Genomic DNA, 21,164 nt, shown 5'->3' with positions numbered 1-21,164 from the left:
TTCCTTTTACTAAGAATAATGTCACTTCATTTGGAAGGAAGGGAAGTTACAGTTTGAGAGCTACGTGCAAGCTGCCAACTGCACTCACACTGACAGCCTTCTCCAGTCTTCGGGTTGTAAGTGAAATTGTTATGGAATTTAATCACTAGGTTACATTTTTTATTCTTTTCGATGAGTTTGTAAGAAAGCAGTGGTTTTTATAAGGCTGATACAAATACTGTTATATAATCAACCTTCTGACTAGAAACTGAAGGACCACAATAGCCATGTTGTTGGCAGAAATAGGAGGTGTGCTTATGGGTTTCATCCTATACATCTCAGGTATGACTTATTGTTTATTCTTTCTTATGCAACAATAATTATCTGTAAATTATTTTACATTTGTTTTACTGAAGTGATTTACATTTTAAGATACTGTAAAAAAGTTTCAGTTTAGTTCTAAAGATTATGACCTGCTACAATTTGCTCTTACAATGATATAAACCTGTCCTGATGTTTGCTTCTGTTTTTAAGGGGTTAATGGAAAAGTAAACATCATTTGTGCCTTAAAAGGTTCAGCAGTGAATCTGTCCTGCTCAGCTGAACATCCCAATTCAGGCAACAAATGGTACACTGTACACTGGAATGGATCCAAATATGTCCAGAATGAGCTCTCTGCTGATGGACGTCATGTAATGTACAATGTATCTGAAAAAAGTCAACTCACTCTAACAATCAATGATCTAAGAGAGAATGATACAGATAATTACTGCTGCAACACAAACGACACGACACACTGCAGGCTACGTGGCATCATACTCCATGTTGCAGGTACAATTGATGCTTATAATGTATTATTTTAAAACGGGCATCACTATATGAATTCTTATTTTGTGTGCTATCATATCAGACCTGCAGGTAAAGGTGATTCCCACCACAGAGGAACAGACAGTATCACTGATGTGTAACACCAGCTGTCCTCTGACTGAAAACCCTGCAGCCTATATCTGGTACAAGAACAGAGAGTTTCTCTATCAGGACTGGTCTCCCTGGTACCAACAGCTGGTCAGCAGTGAGGAAGCAGTCACATACTCCTGTGCTATCAAAGGCTACGAGCATCTCAGAGCCCCTGAAGTCTCAGTGGGTGAGTTACAACATTTAGCTCCTAACTTAGCTCCTAACGATAAACAATTATTTGAATCCACTATTGTTGCAGCAGCAAAAATAGAGAAAGGCTAGATGTAAAAGTGTTATGCTTTACATTGTGTGGTTTAACACTTTCAGAGGAATGACTGACACTGTGTTCACCATGTAAAATACTTTTGTATTGTTTATATTATTCACATTTTTTAGAATTTTAAAATATTGTTATATACTATCTTGTTTTGGATTTTGTCTTGTTTACGTCTTGCCTTTTTCTATTTTTGCGGATGCAATAATGTAAGTTTTGCTGCTGTGAGACTAATAAAGGATTATCTTATTTCTTTCTGTTCAGATTCTGTCACATCTACCTGCTTTACTGTGACCTATGCTAAAGGGAGAATGTGTTCTAATAACCACACATCAGTGGATAAGCCCTGCTCCATCACATACCCCAGAGGTTAAGTTTCTACGAACATTTAAAAACCTCCCACCCTCACAAAATTTGTTTTTCACAACTGAGATCTTTATCACAATCATTTATTTTGTGTTCACATTGCTTTGTTTTTATATGTAAATATCAATGTATTTAACATGGCACAAATTAAAAGTGTACTTATTATCTTTCAACAGAAGTAAACATTGAAAAGACTTCCACATCAGTGTTAACACTGACCTGTGCCACCAGCTGTCCTCTGACTGATAATCAAACTGCCTATAGGTGGTACCAGGATAGAGAACTGTACAGACACAATGAGGGACAACAGCTGTCAGTTCTCAAAACTTTTCACAGCTTCTCCTGTGCTGTAAAAGGTCTTGAGGATCTACTGTCACCTGAAGTCTGTGAGTATGAACTGATTAACGGACTGTACAGTCTGTTTAAACTTATGGAATCATTGTTGTCATAAATCTAAACACATGTAAGACAAGAAGAAATATGATGATCTGAATGATGACACAGCATAAATCAAGTGGATAATGAAAAACTGCACAGTTTAATGCAGCAGCCCTGAAGTTCTACTAAGAACTATCCATTCATTCAATTATTATTTAACCAAAAAATCAACAATCATCAAATCACTAATGAAACTGTGTTGAAGACTTGTGCTGTCACTCTACAGGGACATTTCACTGTAAAAACATAGCAAAAACTCATAATAAAACTATTCATTAAACTACTGGACAAATCGGGTTGAATAAAAACTTCTACAACAGTCTGCGCTGTACAGAGTACAGAAAATACCACTTTTACTATTAAGTGGGGTTTTTTTTTGCCATTTTTCTTTGACTTGAAATGCACATTGATGCATGTGAGGAGCAGTTCATGACTTTCATGACTCATTGCATATATGCTCACAGTTGGGAAATGTAAATAATACATACAAAAAAGTCTTGATCTGGTTGTTTGTTTTCTATTTTTCAATTTCAAAGAAACATCTGAATGAAGGCATTTAAAGCTACGAAGACTGATTGTGGCAATTCAGTGACCTGTCATTCGTAGGTCAAAAGCACTTAGTTTAATGTAAATTCTATCTAAGAATAATGAAATTTGACTCAGCATTTATTCTGAAAACTAATGTTAGTGTTTTCTATATTTCAGGTGTTTTGGATAACAGCTGTTGGAGAGTGAATTATGTCAGCAGGAGAATCTGTGCTCTGCGAAGCTCTTCAGTGAACATTTCAAGTGAATACTCCTATCCTGACCACCTGCAGCCCCAGTTTAAATTTTGGTATAAAATAAAGAGAGGTGACAAGGAAGCTGGTGAAAAAAAGATGTCCGAGACTGTGGGTCGTGTGGAGTACCATGACAACAAAAATAATCATCACATCCTGAGAATCAAAAACGTGAGGAAGAATGACTCTGCTGAATACATATTCAGAATCCAGAGAGCTGATGGACGGAAACGGCCTGATAATCCTGGAGTGACTTTGATTGTCACAGGTAATTTGGTAGAATATAATACACACATATAATATTATGTGTGTATCTGTGTGTGTCAGTTGTTATAATATTAACTGTTAACTTTCTTTAACATTTACTGACCCCATCTCACCATCTTTCAGGTCTGAGAGTGAAGTTTACTCCTCCCACAGTGGTGACAGAGGGTCAGAGAGTCACACTGACCTGCATCACCAGCTGTCCTCTTTCTGTTAACACAACCTACAACTGGTACCTAAACAGTCGACCTCTGACCCTGCTAAAGAGTCAAACCAAACACCTGATTCTGGACCCAGTCAGCAGTCAGCATGCAGGAGAATACTCCTGTGCTGTTAAAACCCACAGCATCAGCTCATCTGGAAGGACTCTCACAGTCCAAAGTATCAGAAGGGAACACAAATCTGCAGCAGCTGCAGGAGTCTGTGCTGTTCTCCTGGTCATCATACCTCTAGTTGTCTTCTTTTGGATTAGGTTAGCAACTCTCTGCTTTGTTTCAATGCAACAACATTCAATCTCCAGTCTGAAATGACTTATTCATTTATATACTCATTCATGTTTCTAACCAGAAAAAAGAGCAACACTGATCAGTGACATGTAATTTTGTGTCTGAAACACCTTATTCATGTACATTTATATATATTCATTTATTTCACTAACCAGAAGAAAGAGGACTTCAAGACAGTCTCCTACAACTGAAGCAACAGAGAACACTGAGCAGGTAAAAAACAGAATCCATGATCGTGCATTCAAGTCATAGTAACAGGTCCAGACTTAAAATTCTTGAAAGCAAATGGGACAAAAATTATTGGTCATTTGTATTCAGTTTTTTAGAAACAATTCATTACTGTTAATACAGTCAGTAACAACTGTACAGATTTTTGGCCTCTTCTCTGATAACAGAAATTTAGAATTACATTGTGCCATTAGTTATATGGGCCTCTTTTCTGCAGTGCAGCATATAACATTTTTTCTATCGCAGTGCACATTAGAAAGCTACATTAGTTTTCCAACACACTACAAATATTGGCTATGCATCAGTTATATCATTCACCATTGATATGATGAAGACTACTCTGAGCTGCAATAAAATTAGGTGGTCTACACATATTTCTTTTAAAATCTATTAATAAACATATTTTGGGCAGAATCATTATTCGTTTTAAGGATGTGAGGTATCAAAGAGTTACTCCTGCCAATGACCACCCATGCTGTATTTTAGCAACACTGAGACCAACACTAGTTTAGAATTACTGAATTATTGTCCCACAAAAGTGAAAATATTATTTGTTCTGTTTCCTCATTAGCTAAACCTTGATCCTGTGTATGAAAACCTCTCAGCTCAACAAACACAGCAGGATGACCTTCACTATAGCCGAGTCCACTTCACTAAGACCAGGACAGATCCTCTGTACACTACCATCCGACCACATCAGCCTAAAAAAGAGGACCATACTGCTTATGCTGTGGTCAACTTTAGATCCAACATGACTAGGTGAGCATCTCTTACCCTCTTACCATTACAACTGTTTCTGGACCCTCTAAGTGACCTCACTCATTTGTAACACAAGTTCTAATAATGATTCACCTTGAACGATTAAGCCTCACAATCCACTCACTACATTATATATACAAAATATTATATACTACAAAATATCTGTCAGAAAAGGAGACCAGAGGGTTTCTGAAGAAGCAGTGACATGGAACACTGCATGTACTATAAGGCATACAACAAATATGTTAAGAGCTGCCTCAGTGACAAACACAAAACAACAAAAAACAAAAACTTTAAGAAACCAAAACTGCAGCAACAGTTGCAATATTAAGATCAATTTTGTTGTGTTTTCGTCTGTGGCCTTCTTCAGGGTCACGCATTTCAGTAAGATAAGTATGAAGAAAGGAATCCCCACTGTAGTTCTACATGTGACCAAGAGTTTCGGACTCATCCACTGAGTGGACCCTCTATCTACTCAACTGTGTATGGTCCACATTATGACACACTTACTTGCTTCGTGTGTACTTGTAAATGAAATTGTCTCAGAAGGGAACCACAATGATTATCCTGTGCTCCACAGCCCCCAGTGGATTTTAGTCTGGTGTTGCTGACAGACATGACGGACAGATTTAACTAAGATCAACAGTGGGACTGTTGTCGACACGGTCAATCTCTTTTGGACACAGCCTCAAAATGAAGATCTCACAAATTTCCCTGTGTCAGATTTATGTAAACTAGCAGCTACAGTACGCAGCACTGCTCAAAACTCTTTGAGGACAGATTCCATGACTAACAAGTGAACAGGCCACATATTACGTCCTTCACTGACCCTGTCACCGCCAAATCGTGAAGATTTAAAGTTTTATTAGTGGCAGATGAAGCAGCATCTCAAGGGATGTCTGAACAGACTGAGTCTGCCTGGTCTACTGTACTGGTAACTGATAACTGATAACTGTGTCTTTGCTTCTGGTGTGCTTTCAGTTGTGTTACTTTCTGGTATATTTGCAGCGAGAAGTGTAAAGTGTAAACCGTTTTTGTAAAACTGACTTTGCTCTCTAAAACATGTTCTATCATGCTTCTATCATGTAATAAAGGATCATAGACACATTTGCAGCTTGTGCTTCACATTTCTTTCACAACTCTCAGCTCTCACAGTAGCAACTGAAAATATGAAGCGCTTCAACATTGCTACATGCTGCATGAAGATCCAGAACAGTAAGTAAAATCTGAAAACAATAATAATTGCAATAAAATGCAAAGTGAGCAAAACAGTGACACCATTAAGTCAAAGATTTCCATGTCAAAGGATGATGACAATAACTACTCCACTACAAACATTCTTTAATAAAGCTCTCTCTTTAAAAAAAAAAAAAACAAAGATAACAATGAGGAAGGATGTGAATTCTTGGTGTCAGATCTGTACACAATTCATCTTCCAGCTGCCCTCAAGACAGCAAGTTTGTTGTCATTTACATTTCTTATGTTTTAGAAATGTTCACCAGAATTTTTATAGTGATTAAATTACACAATCATCTTTGATTAGAAGGTGAAGATTACAACAAGATGTTGTTAGTATGAACCTGTCCGGACAATCTGAGAAAGAGAGTGATACAACGTTTTATTGCTGCAACTACAATACACACAGGACTGCTGGCAAAGTGCAACCTCCAAGTTGCAGGTACAGTGGCTGTCATTTCTTTTTACATCAAGCATTACATGAGTATATGAATACCTGGTCAGTAGTGAGGGAGCAGCCACATACTCCTCTGCTATCAAAGACTATGAAGAATTATCTCAGCTCAACCAACAAAGCAGGAAGACCTTCACTATAGCAGAGTCCACTTCTCCAAGAACCACACAGATACGCTCTACTGCACCATCCAGCCACATCAGCCCCATGGACAAGAGCACACCCCATATGCTGTTGTCCACTTTGGACGCAACACAACCCCTAAGTAAACATCTCTGGTTGTCACAGCTGATTCAGGCTTTATTTGAGGGACATAAAAATGATATCACTTATTAAAGAGTGGGCTATATGTTATCTCAGACCAGATTGGTGCTTTTTTGATAAAAACTTAAGGTCCATGATGGAATCACAATGGTCAGTCAAAGTTATGGGTTATCTGAACCCATAATGATTGAATACACCACTCACCAGTTTTTCATGACACTTACTTAACAGGCTAGCTACTATTCTGAATGTATTTAAAGTCTGAGAACCTTAAAATGAAACTGAAATGAAACTTCTCAACTAAGAAAAAATGTTTGATTTGTGTCTTTTTTTGTTTTTCTTTTTACAGTTTGCAATATGATTAACCACAAGTCTACTTGTGTATTCTTTTCTTCAATTTCAGGCATAATGGCCAGGTACTGGAACACTGAAATTTGTACAACATAGCAAACAAAAACTTAAACAAATGCAACAACCCATCCGTCTGTTGTGACATACTTGAATACTGATGTGTTCCTTATCTCTGCTTTGTACTTACATTTAAGGACTTCCGTTGATGAGCTTGTCTACAGCAGCTTACTGGGAATCAGCAGGCAGCCATCCAGCCGTCTTAGACATCTCAGGAGCACACTTGAGGGCGCTGACGCAAACCCTCTACCTGTTAAAAGAAGTGAAACCCCTTAGTTTCTGTGATTAACCCAGTCTGTTAAACCACTGTTCCATTACTCAGTGAGCAGACTTTGAAAGTAGAGGTGGACTCCTCAATATGCAGCAACAACCCTCAAACAAATACTATTTTTGTGAAATCTTAGTTTGGCAAACGTTACCGTTTGTTTACCATTCGATACCGAGGCTGGTTCACCTTGGGTAACAGGTCTTAACAGAAACAACTGAACAGAAAGCTAACGTGCGGCTAAATAAAAAATACTCACCCAACATGAAATGACTTGCTGACTTGACGCCCGTTTCCAGTGGCATAAGCCTTGACCATATTTGCTAATCACCGTCCCTTACTGTCACTTAAAGTGAACTTGTTTAAGTTTTTCTATTTCTTATAAATTTGCAAGCTAGAGGCAGCTATGCTGAGTAACCAAACCAACGGCTTTAAAAAGCCAGATATTTTGATGCTAAGCAAACAGAAGTTAATAGTTGGTTGGCTAGTAATCTTGTAGGCTAATGCTAATGCTCGATAACGACAATTAAGTTACTTCTTTCTCAAAAATTAAAACAAAGAACGTGGGTTACTATTTTATGTTAACTGTTAACATTTACTTGGGTCTCAGGTCTTTCGTTACAGAAAGCTAATATGTGGCTTAAAAAAAGACTCACCCAACATGAAATGACTTGCTTACATCTGTTCCCAGTGGCTGTGCGCTGGCAAGAGGTAGCTATGCTAGGTAACTGAATCAACGGCTTTTAAAAGTTAAATCCGTTGTTGCTAAGTAACCAGAGCAGTCAATTGTTTGTGAAGTCATGCTAGCACCCTCGTAGGCTAAAGCTAGCTAAGCTAACCAGTTATTTCTTGAATAAATCATTTGTATTAAAGACCTCGTTTCTATTTGATATTATACGTATTGGGTATCAGTTCTTAACGAACGAAGAAAGCAAACAAATCGTTAATTAAAAAGAAAAATTACTCAACATAAAATGATTGTTGATTCCTTTGTTGCCCGTAATACTAATACTAATGCTAAAGGCTAACTATTAAATGGGTGTTGCTTTTTCCAACCTTTGTTTTGTTTTTAACAGTTACATAATTTTCGTTGCAAACAACAGCAGATTGACTAGTTTCAGAAGCAAGCTTGAGATTGTTACTAGTAATGTAATAGGTCTGTACCGCTTTTGACACTTGGTAGATTTAGAAGACATGGTATGTGCAATGTGGTAATTTTTAAACCAGTAAATTACAAGTTCATTCATTAAATAAATGTATGTGGTGTGCTTTTATACGAACACAGCATGAATATTGATTACTTGTTGTTTAACATTAGTCTGTCTCTGTATCTGATTCAGCATCAGGACCTGTCAATCAAGGAAAGTAAGTGCAAACCACAGTTTTGTTGGTGAGGTGAACTAGACTCTGGATTGTGTCTTTAAATAAAGTCAACTCAGTTAATATCTTACACTCTCTTCAAAAGGCCACAGTAATAAATTAATAAAACTCAGGAGGTGGTCTGACACCAGCTGAATGAAACTCAAACCACACATTTTAAACAAGTGCGTGTCTGCAGCAACAAAGGAACAAAACAGCCATGGATAAATTTTAAGTAATTATTCATACCTTTTATTACCATACCAGCATACACATCAGTAATTATTCCAAATACAAAAAACATAGGAAATAATTTGTAGCCTCCAGTTTATGTTGTGCAAGTAGCAGGGAGTCTTCTGCTTCTTTGTCTTTCAAGTAGATTCATATTTCAAGTCTAGTTTTCAGTCTCATTGTAACAGAACAAGTTAAAGACTCATTTACAGACAATTGTCTGGGAGTATATAACACTGTACAGTGTGCAAGCAGGTTATCACTGGATGTGAGGTTAAATACCGTGTCAGTATAAATAACTTACAAAGGCATGAAAATGCATTGTGGAGATAAGTAAGGAAACAGTGCAAATTTGGGCCCCAAAAACATCAGGCAGAACTTTGCAATCATGACCATCATCAAACTGCTACAATATAATGCAGATTTTGCAGTGTTACTGCAGGGTCCCTTTGATCATACAACCTTGTCAAAAATGTCTGTATATTAAAATGTCTACTTGTTACCGAACATTATGGAGAGGGGAAAAACCACAGTTAGCTGACAGTTCAACAGTCAGGGTGTGTGCTACTTGATTCCATTTGCGCCTACGTTTACCCTGTATTCATATGCCCAAGAAGGTACACACCATCCTTCACTGGTTTATATACAAACAGTAAACTTGATAAACCATGATAGTGATAAGGTCAGTGATAAGGTCACATGATGCTACATAACTTGCCTTTCAATAGGCAACATCAAGTCAGTCATTTTCCTGTATTAGTCATCAGTTTGTCATGTTTCACACATTTGCTGCTGTGCAGTGACATTTCTGTGTATATATGAAAGTCACTGTAGTGACATCATGTCATTTCGAAGAGTTTGTCTTAAGGAGAGAGCACATCAACATGGACGTTACTGTCTTGTATCAGACAAATGGTTCGCTAATCTTTGTGCCTTGTCCAACCACTCTTGCATTTGACTTCATTCATGGGACTCAACTTTGCTCTGATATATGCCACCTCTTCTGCTAGCACAGGCCCATCTTCATGGCCTCCCCTTGTGACTTTCTGGTGCGTTCAGTTATCCAGTAGCATTTTTGCCAGGGACTGGAGGATCTCTCTCTTCTCATAAAGGTACATCTGGGTTTCCCACAGCATGTCCACCAAGACCGCGTCACTCACCTCATCCAACATCACCTCCTGTGACAGCTGAGGGCTCAATCTGCACAAGACAATAAACAAAGTGATTTGCAAAGAGTTTTAAAGTTAACAGACAATACTAAAGATAAAGATAAAAGATACAACATTAAATGAATGAAAGCCTGCAGAACCATGAGTAAACAGAGTTACGGATAGCTCTATATGCAATTTATTAATTTCCATGTAAGTGGTTTAGACAGCTAGTCAAATTGAGCTTAATCTCACCGAGAATGAAATAACCAGTATAGGTTAAGAGTCTATGATGTGATAAGACTGCAGTCATGTCTTGTTTAAGCCAGACACATAGCAGATAGTATTTATTAGTGTGTTAACATGCTTCCATAGGACTGATACACTCACATTTGTTCTATCCTCTGTGCTCTCAAACTCATTTCAAACGCATTTCTTACTCTCATGCTTTCAAGAGTAAAGCATGAGCGTGTAAGAGACAGAAAGAAGCAGAGCAAATAGGAGATTAAGTGATAAGGATGCTTAGTCAGGAAAGTGGATGACAGGGGCTGATTCAGATAAGACAGCAAGCAGAAGTATCAGTAAATAAGAACGGAAATGTGGCAGGTTTATCGTCAGCAGACCTGTGATAGATGGTGTCGATCATTTCACACCAGGCTCTGGCCCTGTCCACCGCACAGCCGTCAGAGTCTGTACACTGTTCAGTCAGAGAGACACATTTTTATAATAAGACAGATGTTCAAAAGTTGAAGATAATTTAAAGGCTACAAAAAATGAAAAAGACAACTCTGACTGGGTGAATAGATAAAAAATATATTGTTGAAGCAGAAGAAATTGGTGTATAAGAGCCCACCAGTCACTGATTTAACCACAAACAAAAGTGTTGCAGATTGAAGCAGGTTCTGTTGCTGTACTCACACAGTCCACCAGCATCTTGCCCAGCTCCTTTGCTCCTACAAAGCTCTTGGCCAGCTCCAGAGGATTGGAGGGCCGGAACACATCCACAGAGCTCACCACTACCTGAGGGGGTTTACCTGGAGACACGCAGGGGTGCATATATGATAGAAGTGTACAAACAGTGGGACTGCTGACAGACATTCCAACATGAATCTATATTTGTTAAAACTTTGCTGAAACTATAAAATATTAATAAGAAAGCTCTGTTTTTCCAATCAAGTCATATAGATATGCTTACATATTGATTATGTGCATACACATAATGAAAACTAATATTAGAGCAGAGAACAAACAAACATATTCAAATTCACAAACTGATCTTGAGTTTTTAAATTTAGTAAAGTTCAAAAGAAACATAAAATACATTATTGATGTGACACAAGTGACTTACCTGTACCAAGGGAGACCACTATACCCAACTTTTTGATTTCCTCCCCATGGCCCTTAGAGGCAGAAGGGTTAAGAAGAGTTAAAACAGGAGGGGACGGATAAATAAATAAGCTAGTAAATACAAATCTATATGGGTTAGAACTAAAAAGAGAATGCAGCTGTCAGTTTGCCTACCTCTGCTTTTAAGGCTTTGTTGTACTGATGGATTTCTGACATGGCATCTAGCGTCGGGTTATTGGCCAGCAGCCCTCCATCCAGAAAGCGGCCCATTGGTCGGAAGTAGGTGGGAGCAGCACCGCTGGAACGGGCAGCTCGCCACACAAGTTGTTCTGATGTAAAGACAGGAATATAAAATCTAAGACTTGGAGTTTGGATACAGGCTTTTAGATTCAGAATAAAAGATGGTTAACACTAACAAAATACATGCTTGTGACAGCTTGTTTTCATCAAAACAAAATTCAATTCTTTGTGAAGGTGTTCCTTTCAAATGCTTTAGTCTCTCACTCACATCCACACACCTTCATCCGTCACCTTCCTACGCTTTCTGCATGGGTCCTCTGTGTATCCTACTATCAACACATCCTCATCCTCCCATCCTGTAACAACAACATGGCTGGCACTCATACAACACAGCACAACTGCACTTGTTCATGGATTCACAAACTCAGATGTAGGTTTTGCCTTCACCCAGAGCTTTCCTTTTCAGTTTTCATTTCCTGAATGGACTTCAACCAATTTAATGTCACCAAGTGTGGGATTTGAAGACTGCTTGTTTTGACACCATCCAGTGGTAGAATCAATCAACTACACCCTACCCATAGTACAACATGAGGATTAGTGCAGTAAGCCAACAAACACAGCTGGCAATTCCTGAATTACCTTGAGGGATGGTGAGGGGCTTGAATGTGGCAGTGGTTGCATATGGGGGCTCTCTGTGGACGGAGGGTGGATTATAGTTCCTGAAGATGTGCAGCTCGCCTGGATGTCTGTCTGCCAGAACGCTGGTCACCATGACCCTGTACAGAAACAAATAAGAGGGAAAACAAAAGAGAATTTGTTAAAGATTGGAGAGGTAAAATGCAGTCTTCTGCATCTGACTATGAACATAAATAAAGAGGCTGGACTTTCTCTTTAAAACCTTTGCACCAAATGACGCATGAAGTATTTTCAGAATCTGGCTTTTATTTCAAATTTTTCTTTGGTGGTTTCGCAGAACTTTTAAACATTTCTAAGCCTCACTTTTCCAGAGCACTGAGGTTTTCTAGGGCACTCCAGGCTGAAATCAATTGAAATTTTCAAAGGCGCTGTACTTAATAAAGTCATTTTCGTCAAACTGACCAATCACAGCAAAGACGCAGCATATTTAAAACTGGTTAATGTAATTTTTCCCAACAGCAGAAACAAAGGAAAAACACAAATTACCGCAAGAAAGAAATAAAGCTTTGTGGGAACACTGAATCTTCCAGGAAAGTTTTTATGAGTATTGGTTTTAGATTTTTTAGATTTAGTATTTTACCACTTGCTGGTGAGTATGTCTGAGGACAGCATTTTTTTCTGAAATGTCATTCTTAGGGCCTCTTACTCTTTTCTGCCTATTGCCTAGTGGATAGATTTTGACGAGAACAGTGACCTGGGGTATCGGACGTCCGTCATCTTGGTGTTCTCTCCAAACTCTTTTTTCAGGAAGTCCTCCAGCGGTGCTGATTCGTAGGGTCGTGACCCCTTGAACACCTGTTCTTTCATCCTAAAGTATAAGCAGCGCAGGTACTCCATGGACTTCCCTACATATAAAAGAACCATCATTATTATTTTCATTCTATGTTCTAAAAACTATGTGAAGTATAAAAGGAAATACACAAACCGTGAATTATAGCAAGGGCCAGGATGCCCCCAGTGCTCGTGCCAGCCACCCAGTCAAAGAGCTCTCTGGTGGGTCGACCAGCCTCTTTCTCCAGAGCGATTAACATCTGGATCAACACGAGACCCTTAATACCTCCACCATCGAGACACAGCAGTCTGTCCATCCTGCAGGAGAGGAGACAAACAAATTCTGACCACTCTGCCTTCAGCAAACAGAAAAACTGACATTATTATATTCCCTTTCTTTGACACACCCACAAATTACATTTGTATTACTCACTTCTTTTTGTCCATTCTGGGGCCATCCACTTCAGATGTGCCTTTGCTCATTGCACCAATTGCAGCCCCCACATACATGATGTCCTCAAACCCTGTCAGCCAATCACAACAGCTATTGATATGATACCTGCACTCAGGGTCAGTATTGATTGGACAATGATGGAAAATAAAAAGGGGTCACAACTACAAGCCACATGAAGGTTTTAACACAATTGTCTGTTATTTAATTTCATGTAAAGACATTCGCTTTATTCATTTGCATTATAAAAAATAAGTCAACTATACTTTTATTGTTATTCATTTTACTATCATCATAACTACTCTCTTTCACAGTATGTTGCTAAAAAAAACTGCTTAAGAAGAGTACAATTCTGATATATCAAAACAATATCACACCTCATAGCTCAGCTTTTTGGGTCATTAATATAGCTCATAATTTAATCAGACAATTGCCATAGAATTATGGAAAATATAAAAGAGCTTCCCAGTAGTTTCAAAGGGAGCCATTTAAATTGAAGAAAGTCTAAAACAGAGAACAGTGAAGGAGAGTTAAAGGTGAGGGATGGTGGTGTTACCTATGCTTTGAGACTTGGCCTTGTAGAAGATGGGGGGAGGACTACCGGGGGAAGGAGGGAGGCAACGCTGGACTCCTACACTACACAGCATGTCCAGCAGTATCTTTCTATTAGGACCTTTCATGTTAACACAAACACACATGCAGGCAAGTCAATATGTTAGATATGCACACACCACAAAAGGCAGAGAAAGAAGAGAGAGATAGATGGCAGACAGAGGGAGAGAGAGAGAAGAAGAGAGAGACTGAGAATGAACATAAGCAAGCTGATAGCAATCATCATGCATTTTTCAGAATCAATAAGTGACAGCAAATTCAATTTACCATTTCTTCCTCAGAGAATCAAGATGGTTTCATACACAATCATCTCTATGCAAACAACAAATACGCTCATGCAATAATCTTGCATTAATAGAAAGACAAAGTCAGCAGTAACAATGTTCTTTTTCTCACTGCATTACAAACTATACATTTAACTTGTCAACAGAAACATGTTTGCCCCTTTCCAATATTAAGCTTGTGATAAATTCTACATTTGTGACTGTGAAGTTAATAATTTTGTCATAATTGACACTGTGTTCGAGAGGTGTTCAACTCAACTCAACTTATCTATTCATAAGCGGTATAGCTAAGCCAATCCCACCTGTCATTGGGCAAGAGGCAGGGTATACCCTGGAAAAATCACCAGTCTGTTGCAGGGCCAACAAATTTAGAAACACAACCAGTGACACTCATATTCCCTCCTACAGCCAATTTAGAGTCACCAGTTAACCTGACCTGCATGTCTTTGGACTGTGTAAGGGAGAACATTCAAACTCTGCACAGAAAGGCAGGACCATCTTTCTGTGAAGCAACAGTTGTAGCCACTACGCTATTGTGTTGCCCCTATAATTTAAATACTATACTGACAATCATGTGAGTCCAAAGATTTTTACTGTAACATGTAAAGTAAATTAGTCAAGGGAGCTGTAAAACAGGATTATGGGTTAATTAAAATGTGTTATTTTTTACATTTTCAAACTCACTCATTACATACCCAATCATTTTCATGCAGGGGCTTTACCATCTACAGCACAACATATGATTTTAAATCAGACTGCATGACATCAAACTGGACTGTGCAGGCTTGTTAGATGACGCACAAGAAACTCCTGAGTTCCTTATTTCCATATTTTAACCTCTGTACACCCTCCTTGTCACAGGACCTCTCATCTCTTCCCGTCACAGTTTAAACACTCGTTCCCATCCCTCCTGCTTCACTTACCTTTGCTGGTCCGTGCAGCGATCAGTCCAGGAGTTTCTCCCAGGTCGTTGTGGATCTCCACATCAGCACCAAACACAATCAGAGCTTTGATCAGCTCTATGTGGTCCATCTAATAAGCACAGTGTACAAAAATTACACAATATACCATGTAATCAAATATTTAAAAAAACATATGTTTTTCCACAGCAGGATGACAATGATGGAAAAAAATCTACCTTCCAATATTATCAATCTTTGACATTCAATACATACAAAAAGTGTTGTAATTACAATTTTGGTGCATCATTGCATAGTTGCAACAGGATAGAATATTTTCCAGCTAAGTAAAAGCTGAGTTGTGCAACTTTCTTTCTATTCTAGAAATATTAGTAAGAATTCATATTAAATGAGAAGGAGAGATAGCATTTGGTAGTGTGAGTATGCTGGCTATTACAGAGGGCCAGATCTGTAAAGGTCATCCTTACACTGTATGTGTGATGCAACATGATTTCCAAAGTAATCTTACTGTGTTTTCCCACTGTTACTAAAACTATGTTGCAACCACTTTGCGAAATCATTCCCTGACTTTTTGATTATCAGGCAGAAGTTACTGTTTTCAACTGACTATACACACCTTCATAGCAAGGTGAAGCGCTGTGTTCCCACCCTGGCCCTTCAGGTTGGCATTCGCTCCGTGGGTGAGCAACACCATGGCCGCCTCAAAGCGACCCCTCTTGGTCAAAATATGGAGGGCACTCTCTCCGGTCTTACTGAGGTAATTCACTGTGCAGCCATGCTCCAGCAGAATACGACACATCTGCCGCAGAGAGACCAAGATTCAGGAAGTCAGCAAACAATTTAAATGTAGTCTTTATAAACTCCCCTTGACATGGTTTTAATTCCAAACACCAAAACACTAGTTTGAGAGACCAGAGCGCCTGGGGGAGCAGCACCAATTACAGGCAACCACCACTGGTGGGGAGCTGTGCCATAAATTCGTGCAGGATTAAAGGTTTCTCTGTGTTGCTCAATCTCCAACTGTTTGCTCACACAGGTCATCAACATCCATTAACATTTCATCAAAGCTTCAGCATGATCACTTCTCTGGATTTATACTACTTGAATGCAACTATGTAATTAGAACAGCTCATTAGGGATTTCTAACCACAAAACCCAAGTGATTTGTTTTACCTCAGCAGTTTTGGCCCAGTGGAGAGGCGTCCCTCCATACAAAGAGTCCTCAGCCTGGAGCTGTCCTGGATCTGCTTTGAGGATCTCCTCCACACAGCTGACAGGCAAACACAAATTGAAAGAGGACTGTTCACTACATATCAACTTAAGTACACAATTAATTATCTCTAAAACATACTGCACAGAATCCCCTCTGTTTTCATTTTGTACACTGACAACTGTAGACAATTCTAAAACTTCAGTTTTGCAGTTTTCCTCTTGTGTCTTCAGCCTTTCATTCCTTAAAAGTACTCTCCTTACTCTGTGGAAAACCACACTTTTATCAACCTCTACAGCTTCCCCACCAAACACTGCCACCCAATATTGCTTATAGGGGTATGAGGGGTACTCTTATACATCATTCTAAGTATTAAATACTGCCCTTATCCCAAAGTCAACAAATATAGGTCCTGTAGGCATACTGATTAGAGTATAGGCCTTTATGTACAACTAGAGGTCTATGTATACGTGAGGCAGTGCAGCAGTGTAACCGAGGAAACTGAGACTTCAACACCATATGCGCTCTAGTGTCACTGAGGAAAGTAAAGACACCCTTCCTGAGAGACTACATGTTGTAAATCATCATCCTCACCCTTTCCCCTACTCACCCCTTCTCACTGTACTTCATGGCATTGTGAATGGGGTAGCCAGTGCCACCAATGACATCACACTTGGCCCCTCCATCCAACAGAGCTTTGACGGCCTCTACTCGTCCCAGGCGGCAGGACACGTGGAGTGGTGTTTCCCCGCTGTTGTTCAGCTCATTCACCCCTGAGCACAGCCGTGAGCACAGGACCTGGATGAGGACAGGAAGGACAACAACATGGTGGAAGGAGAGAAAATGATGTAAGGACGTGATTGGTTAATATGTTTTAGAAGCATCAAATAGCTGAATTTTAAAAACAATAAGACATGGTGGTAAAATTATTCCAAAATGTGTTGATTGAATTTTGTCAAAAGCAACACAGCTACAGGATGACCTTTACACATGAAGCCGAGAATTCACTTGCGCTCACCTGGATGATGGCAGGAGAATCCTGCTTGGCGGCGCAGTGCATGGGCGTCTCTCCATTGCGGTCTTTGATGTCAGTGCGAGCCTGGCTTTCCTCCAACAGCTCCTTCACACACACAGCGTCACCACGCTCACATGCCAGGTGCAGCGGCGTCTGACCTGAAGCATCCCGAGCGTTGATCTGACTGGAGACATGTTTAATGACAGGTTGACTTCAGAGCGGCATGGATTACTGACCTTCAGCTTTGTTTTAAAGTTCTTGCATCTGTGCACACTGTAAGATCAATCAGGTTGTTTTGCACGTTTTAGCTACTAATTTTTTGAAGTATTAAACAGGTGTTAAAACTACTACCTTCCTGCCGAGCAGCTATCAGTTTCCAATCATATCAGTACTGAATGAAATCCAGCTTGAAAGCCTTTTGTTTTTTTTGGCAGATTCATGTTATCATGATGTGGTAATGAAGGTCAAGCAGGGACCGTTTTGAAAAATTCTTCCATGTTTGTGCATTTAAGTGATTCCAACATCCCAGATCAGACACTTGGCAGCAAAACTGCAAGCTTTTTAATGCAAGATAAGATCAAAGTTTGCCTTGAATTTCCCTTTCATGATGTTCATGTTTCCTCACACTCTTTCAGATTAAATTTCCCAGCAGCACTACTTGCACATACAACACATTTTAGAATCTGACTCAGAGGCTTTTTGGAAAAGCTTGATGATAGATATCATGAGTTGGATTAACTGTCTGAAGTAAACATGATTTGTAAAAATGGGAGGAGAAATGTCAAATAATTTGTAGTTATTGGGCTACAACTTTCAAAATCACCATACGGGTTTAAAAGTCCTGTTAACATGAAGCAATTAGAAATAGTTGATAGTATCTGTTTGCCTTTAGCTGGTACACTTATACATACTGTCTCATGATAAATACTTCAGTAGAAAAAGTTTATGCATTACAGGCTAATCCTCTCTTCATTCCTCTGTTTATTGATGCACTTATCCATGGGCAGACCTGCCCTGAGCCAGAGCTGAAACAATTCATTATTATAATTCACTGGCTGTCCTTTCTCATATGTGATGGACTTTTAGTACAAGAGATACGAAGACATCATTTTGGATTGTGGAAAAAGATGAGCCATTTTTTGTCAGTGTTTTCTGACATTTCATAGATTAAAAAATTAACTGGAAGACCAGTTGACACTGAAAATGATTATTTGTTGCAGTCCTTGTCAGAACCACCAAAACCAAACACATTGTGTCTTACCTCTGGACATAGTTATGTTTGAGACACTCTCTCAGGCCTGTCTCCACGGCGACGTGGGCAGAGCTCCAATCCGGATGGCTGCGGATGCAGTCCACAATTGGCTGGGTGGTCTCAGCCTTCAGAGGAAGTGTCTCATAGAAGGGGCGGAGCTTGAGGGCATACTGCGGAAACCAGTTCATGGCATCCTCCTCTGACGCCACCTGAAACAGCCTGGTTCAGGCAACACAGGCCACCACCATCCCCCCAAAAATTAGATATTTTGTTGATTTCTGAAGTGAAAAAAGTTAATTCAACTTCTTGCTTCAAATGTTAATGCACTGTTACTTTTTATTTGTCAAAGTTAAAAGAATAAAACTAGCTAAATCTCAGGATTTATAATGTTCAGGGTCAGGGGACTGTGAGGACTGGTCCAAAAGCTTATCCAGTTGAACTAGTTCATGATGGATTTAGAAGTGTGCTTTGGATCATTGTCCTGTTGTAGAAGCCAGCCTCTGACACATGACATCTGCATCCAGAATTTGCTGATATTAAGTGGAATCAACACTTACCCATATCTGAGCACATTTTCCTATACCACTGGCTACAACACAGCCACAAAGCATATTATCAATATATAGAATATACAGCATGTTGTAAGTTCTGTAAACCTTTCCCTTTATGACCTCTAAAGTCAAGTTGGCATGGATCCTAATGTTTTCGTTAGAGGCAAGCCACACCCTAGTACTATGGTGGATTTAACAGTTGGTTTCAGTTCTGGTAAACCATAGCTTCATTATATAAGCCTGCTTCTCAGATCTATAGCTGAATGACTGACAACACTGATTCATTCAACCTAAAGAGCTTTAATTTAGTTAAATGGTCTAAACTAAGTCAATGAGATGCCATAGACTGAAAATGGGAACCAAATCTGTCATTTCAGCTAATATCTGAACTTTAACACCTAGTTCAGTGGTTGGATTACGCAACACATATGACACATATGACACCACTCTCCCACTGTGTGATGTGATCAATACTGACCTCATGACCACAGTTGGCGTCTCAGGACACATAAGCACACAGTCCCATGACTGGCACTGGTTGTTTCTGTACAGGACCATGCGTCCCTCCTCTTTCAGCAAGATTTTGCCTCCTCCACCGTAGTCGGACAGCGGCACATCACGGACACGGTAGGGGTTGGCAAAGAGGGTCGACACAGAGGACACTGTGTCCAACAGCCGGCCAAGGAACTGCATCGTCACCTGAGGGAAAACAGAGAGCTTGCAGGGGGGACTGACCCAATCAACAGCACAGTCTCTATGACTGACTGATACAAGAAAACAGGTTTGGGCAGCACATACAGAAATGTTAACCTCTGCCCTCTTTGGCAGCTCTGTTTGCTCTGCCTCAGCCTGTAGGATTGTTGTCAACACTAATGAATGATTTATTTTATCCCCAGGACAGGATGTAACCACTAAAGAGGAAGAATAGCAACAGGTGTAATATCCATGATATTAGATATTATGGCTGCTGACAGTCTCTAGTTTGCGGTTAGCTAAGTGGAGTAACGAACTGGACCATCAGAAACAATTTCCTGTGAGCTTAAGCTAATTATACCACCCTTATTACCAACTGGGCTAACACATAACTTGATAACTCATGTTAGCTGCCAGCTCTCCACTTTCTGTGCACTCCAAGACCTTTTAGTATCTATGAAAACCGACTGTGAATGAGACTGGTCTTTATTTAAATGATGAACAAATGGCTCTATTCATGCTGCTCACGAGTTTCTACTTGTCCGGAATCAATTTGACATGATACCAGCGCTAAAAGGCAGCACGGGGTCAGCGAAACATCTCCGTAGTATTTAATTTAAAACATACACTATTCTGAGTATCTACACTACAGTTTGCTAGCTGTCAGGTGCAGCTAATCGTATTAAGTAGCATAAACGCAGCCTGCTAGTGTCTCTCCATGCTTACCTGCTAGCTGTCTTCTGTGCTGGTTTGACTTCTGACAGCGACATCAACAACCGCAAACTGCAACCAAACTTGCTAGAGATCATGATTGACGTGAGCTCCTCCAATCAGAGCTCAAGGGCTACTAACTGCTGGGTAAGAGGGGAGGGGCGTGTTACGTAGAGGATGCTAGGGTTTTCTTTATATTGGAAAGTCCCACCAGAAAAAAGGAGACCTTTCTAGTCATACGCACTTTATGTCATGTTTTTTTAAAAATGGTTTTTATTATTTGATCCTCATTTTACAAATATGTATGCATGTATCTATACATTTTAACAGGGCCTTTGCAAGATTTTATATCTTTTAAATTTTGTTGTATGTAAATTGTTGTGTCTTTGATGCACCACTGTACTGTTTTGTCAGCTATGTATCATATTTAATTGATTGCAGATGTGTCTATCATTATTGCAAAAGTAAAATTTTCTTGCCTGGACAACAAAAATAC

The 21,164-nt window shown here is 39.4% G+C and overlaps 3 protein-coding genes across 7 annotated transcripts in view; 1 reads left to right on the top strand and 2 right to left on the bottom strand.

The window, feature by feature from the left end:
• The window catches only part of LOC108887178 (platelet-derived growth factor subunit A), a 48,262-nt gene extending 40,567 nt beyond the window's left edge, over positions 1 to 7,695 (bottom strand). The window contains exons 1-2 of one of the 2 annotated variants that reach the window (XM_051070416.1): positions 7,437 to 7,695; positions 7,043 to 7,162 (exon numbers count right to left, since the gene is read on the bottom strand). The gene's annotated coding sequence lies outside the window, so the exon portion shown is untranslated. Of the gene's footprint in view, positions 1 to 7,042; positions 7,163 to 7,436 lie in introns of those variants that run through there. The other variant, XM_051070415.1, reaches the window with a different exon arrangement.
• Positions 63 to 5,657, top strand: LOC108887217 (uncharacterized). 2 transcript variants are annotated; one of them, XM_051070412.1, is made up of 11 exons: positions 63 to 116; positions 245 to 321; positions 514 to 810; positions 890 to 1,123; positions 1,475 to 1,579; positions 1,753 to 1,962; positions 2,720 to 3,061; positions 3,184 to 3,529; positions 3,719 to 3,776; positions 4,363 to 4,550; positions 4,921 to 5,657. In XM_051070412.1, the coding sequence occupies exons 2-11, from the start codon at positions 267 to 269 to the stop codon at positions 5,006 to 5,008; spliced, it is 1,923 nt and encodes a 640-aa protein (XP_050926369.1). In that variant the 5' UTR covers positions 63 to 116; positions 245 to 266; the 3' UTR covers positions 5,009 to 5,657. The 2 variants fall into 2 exon arrangements, with proteins under 2 accessions (XP_050926369.1, XP_050926368.1); XM_051070411.1 differs by having other exon boundaries at positions 98 to 321.
• Positions 7,696 to 8,761: 1,066 nt separating the features above from the next.
• On the bottom strand, positions 8,762 to 20,791 carry pla2g6 (phospholipase A2, group VI (cytosolic, calcium-independent)). Of its 3 annotated transcripts, XM_018682446.2 has the most exons (18): positions 20,684 to 20,791; positions 19,743 to 19,963; positions 18,723 to 18,932; positions 17,465 to 17,645; positions 17,057 to 17,244; positions 16,410 to 16,506; positions 15,853 to 16,035; positions 15,240 to 15,348; positions 13,977 to 14,093; positions 13,403 to 13,493; positions 13,124 to 13,287; positions 12,893 to 13,043; positions 12,142 to 12,278; positions 11,437 to 11,591; positions 11,264 to 11,315; positions 10,834 to 10,949; positions 10,539 to 10,612; positions 8,762 to 9,967 (listed from the first exon to the last, which is right to left on the bottom strand). In XM_018682446.2, exons 2-18 carry the CDS (start codon positions 19,955 to 19,957, stop codon positions 9,823 to 9,825), a joined length of 2,385 nt encoding a protein of 794 aa, XP_018537962.1. In that variant the 5' UTR covers positions 19,958 to 19,963; positions 20,684 to 20,791; the 3' UTR covers positions 8,762 to 9,822. The 3 variants fall into 3 exon arrangements, 2 of the variants coding, with proteins under 2 accessions (XP_018537962.1, XP_050926367.1); XM_051070410.1 differs by lacking the exon at positions 13,977 to 14,093; XR_001961563.2 differs by lacking the exons at positions 8,762 to 9,967; positions 10,539 to 10,612 and adding an exon at positions 11,771 to 11,858 and having other exon boundaries at positions 10,852 to 10,949.
• Positions 20,792 to 21,164: the final 373 nt, after the last annotated feature.

Source organism: Lates calcarifer, linkage group LG5, assembly GCF_001640805.2.
Source record: "Lates calcarifer isolate ASB-BC8 linkage group LG5, TLL_Latcal_v3, whole genome shotgun sequence".
Classification (NCBI taxonomy): domain Eukaryota; kingdom Metazoa; phylum Chordata; class Actinopteri; family Centropomidae; genus Lates; species Lates calcarifer.
Note: the sequence above shows the minus strand (reverse complement) of the source record. Positions and strands in the feature narration are given on the sequence as shown.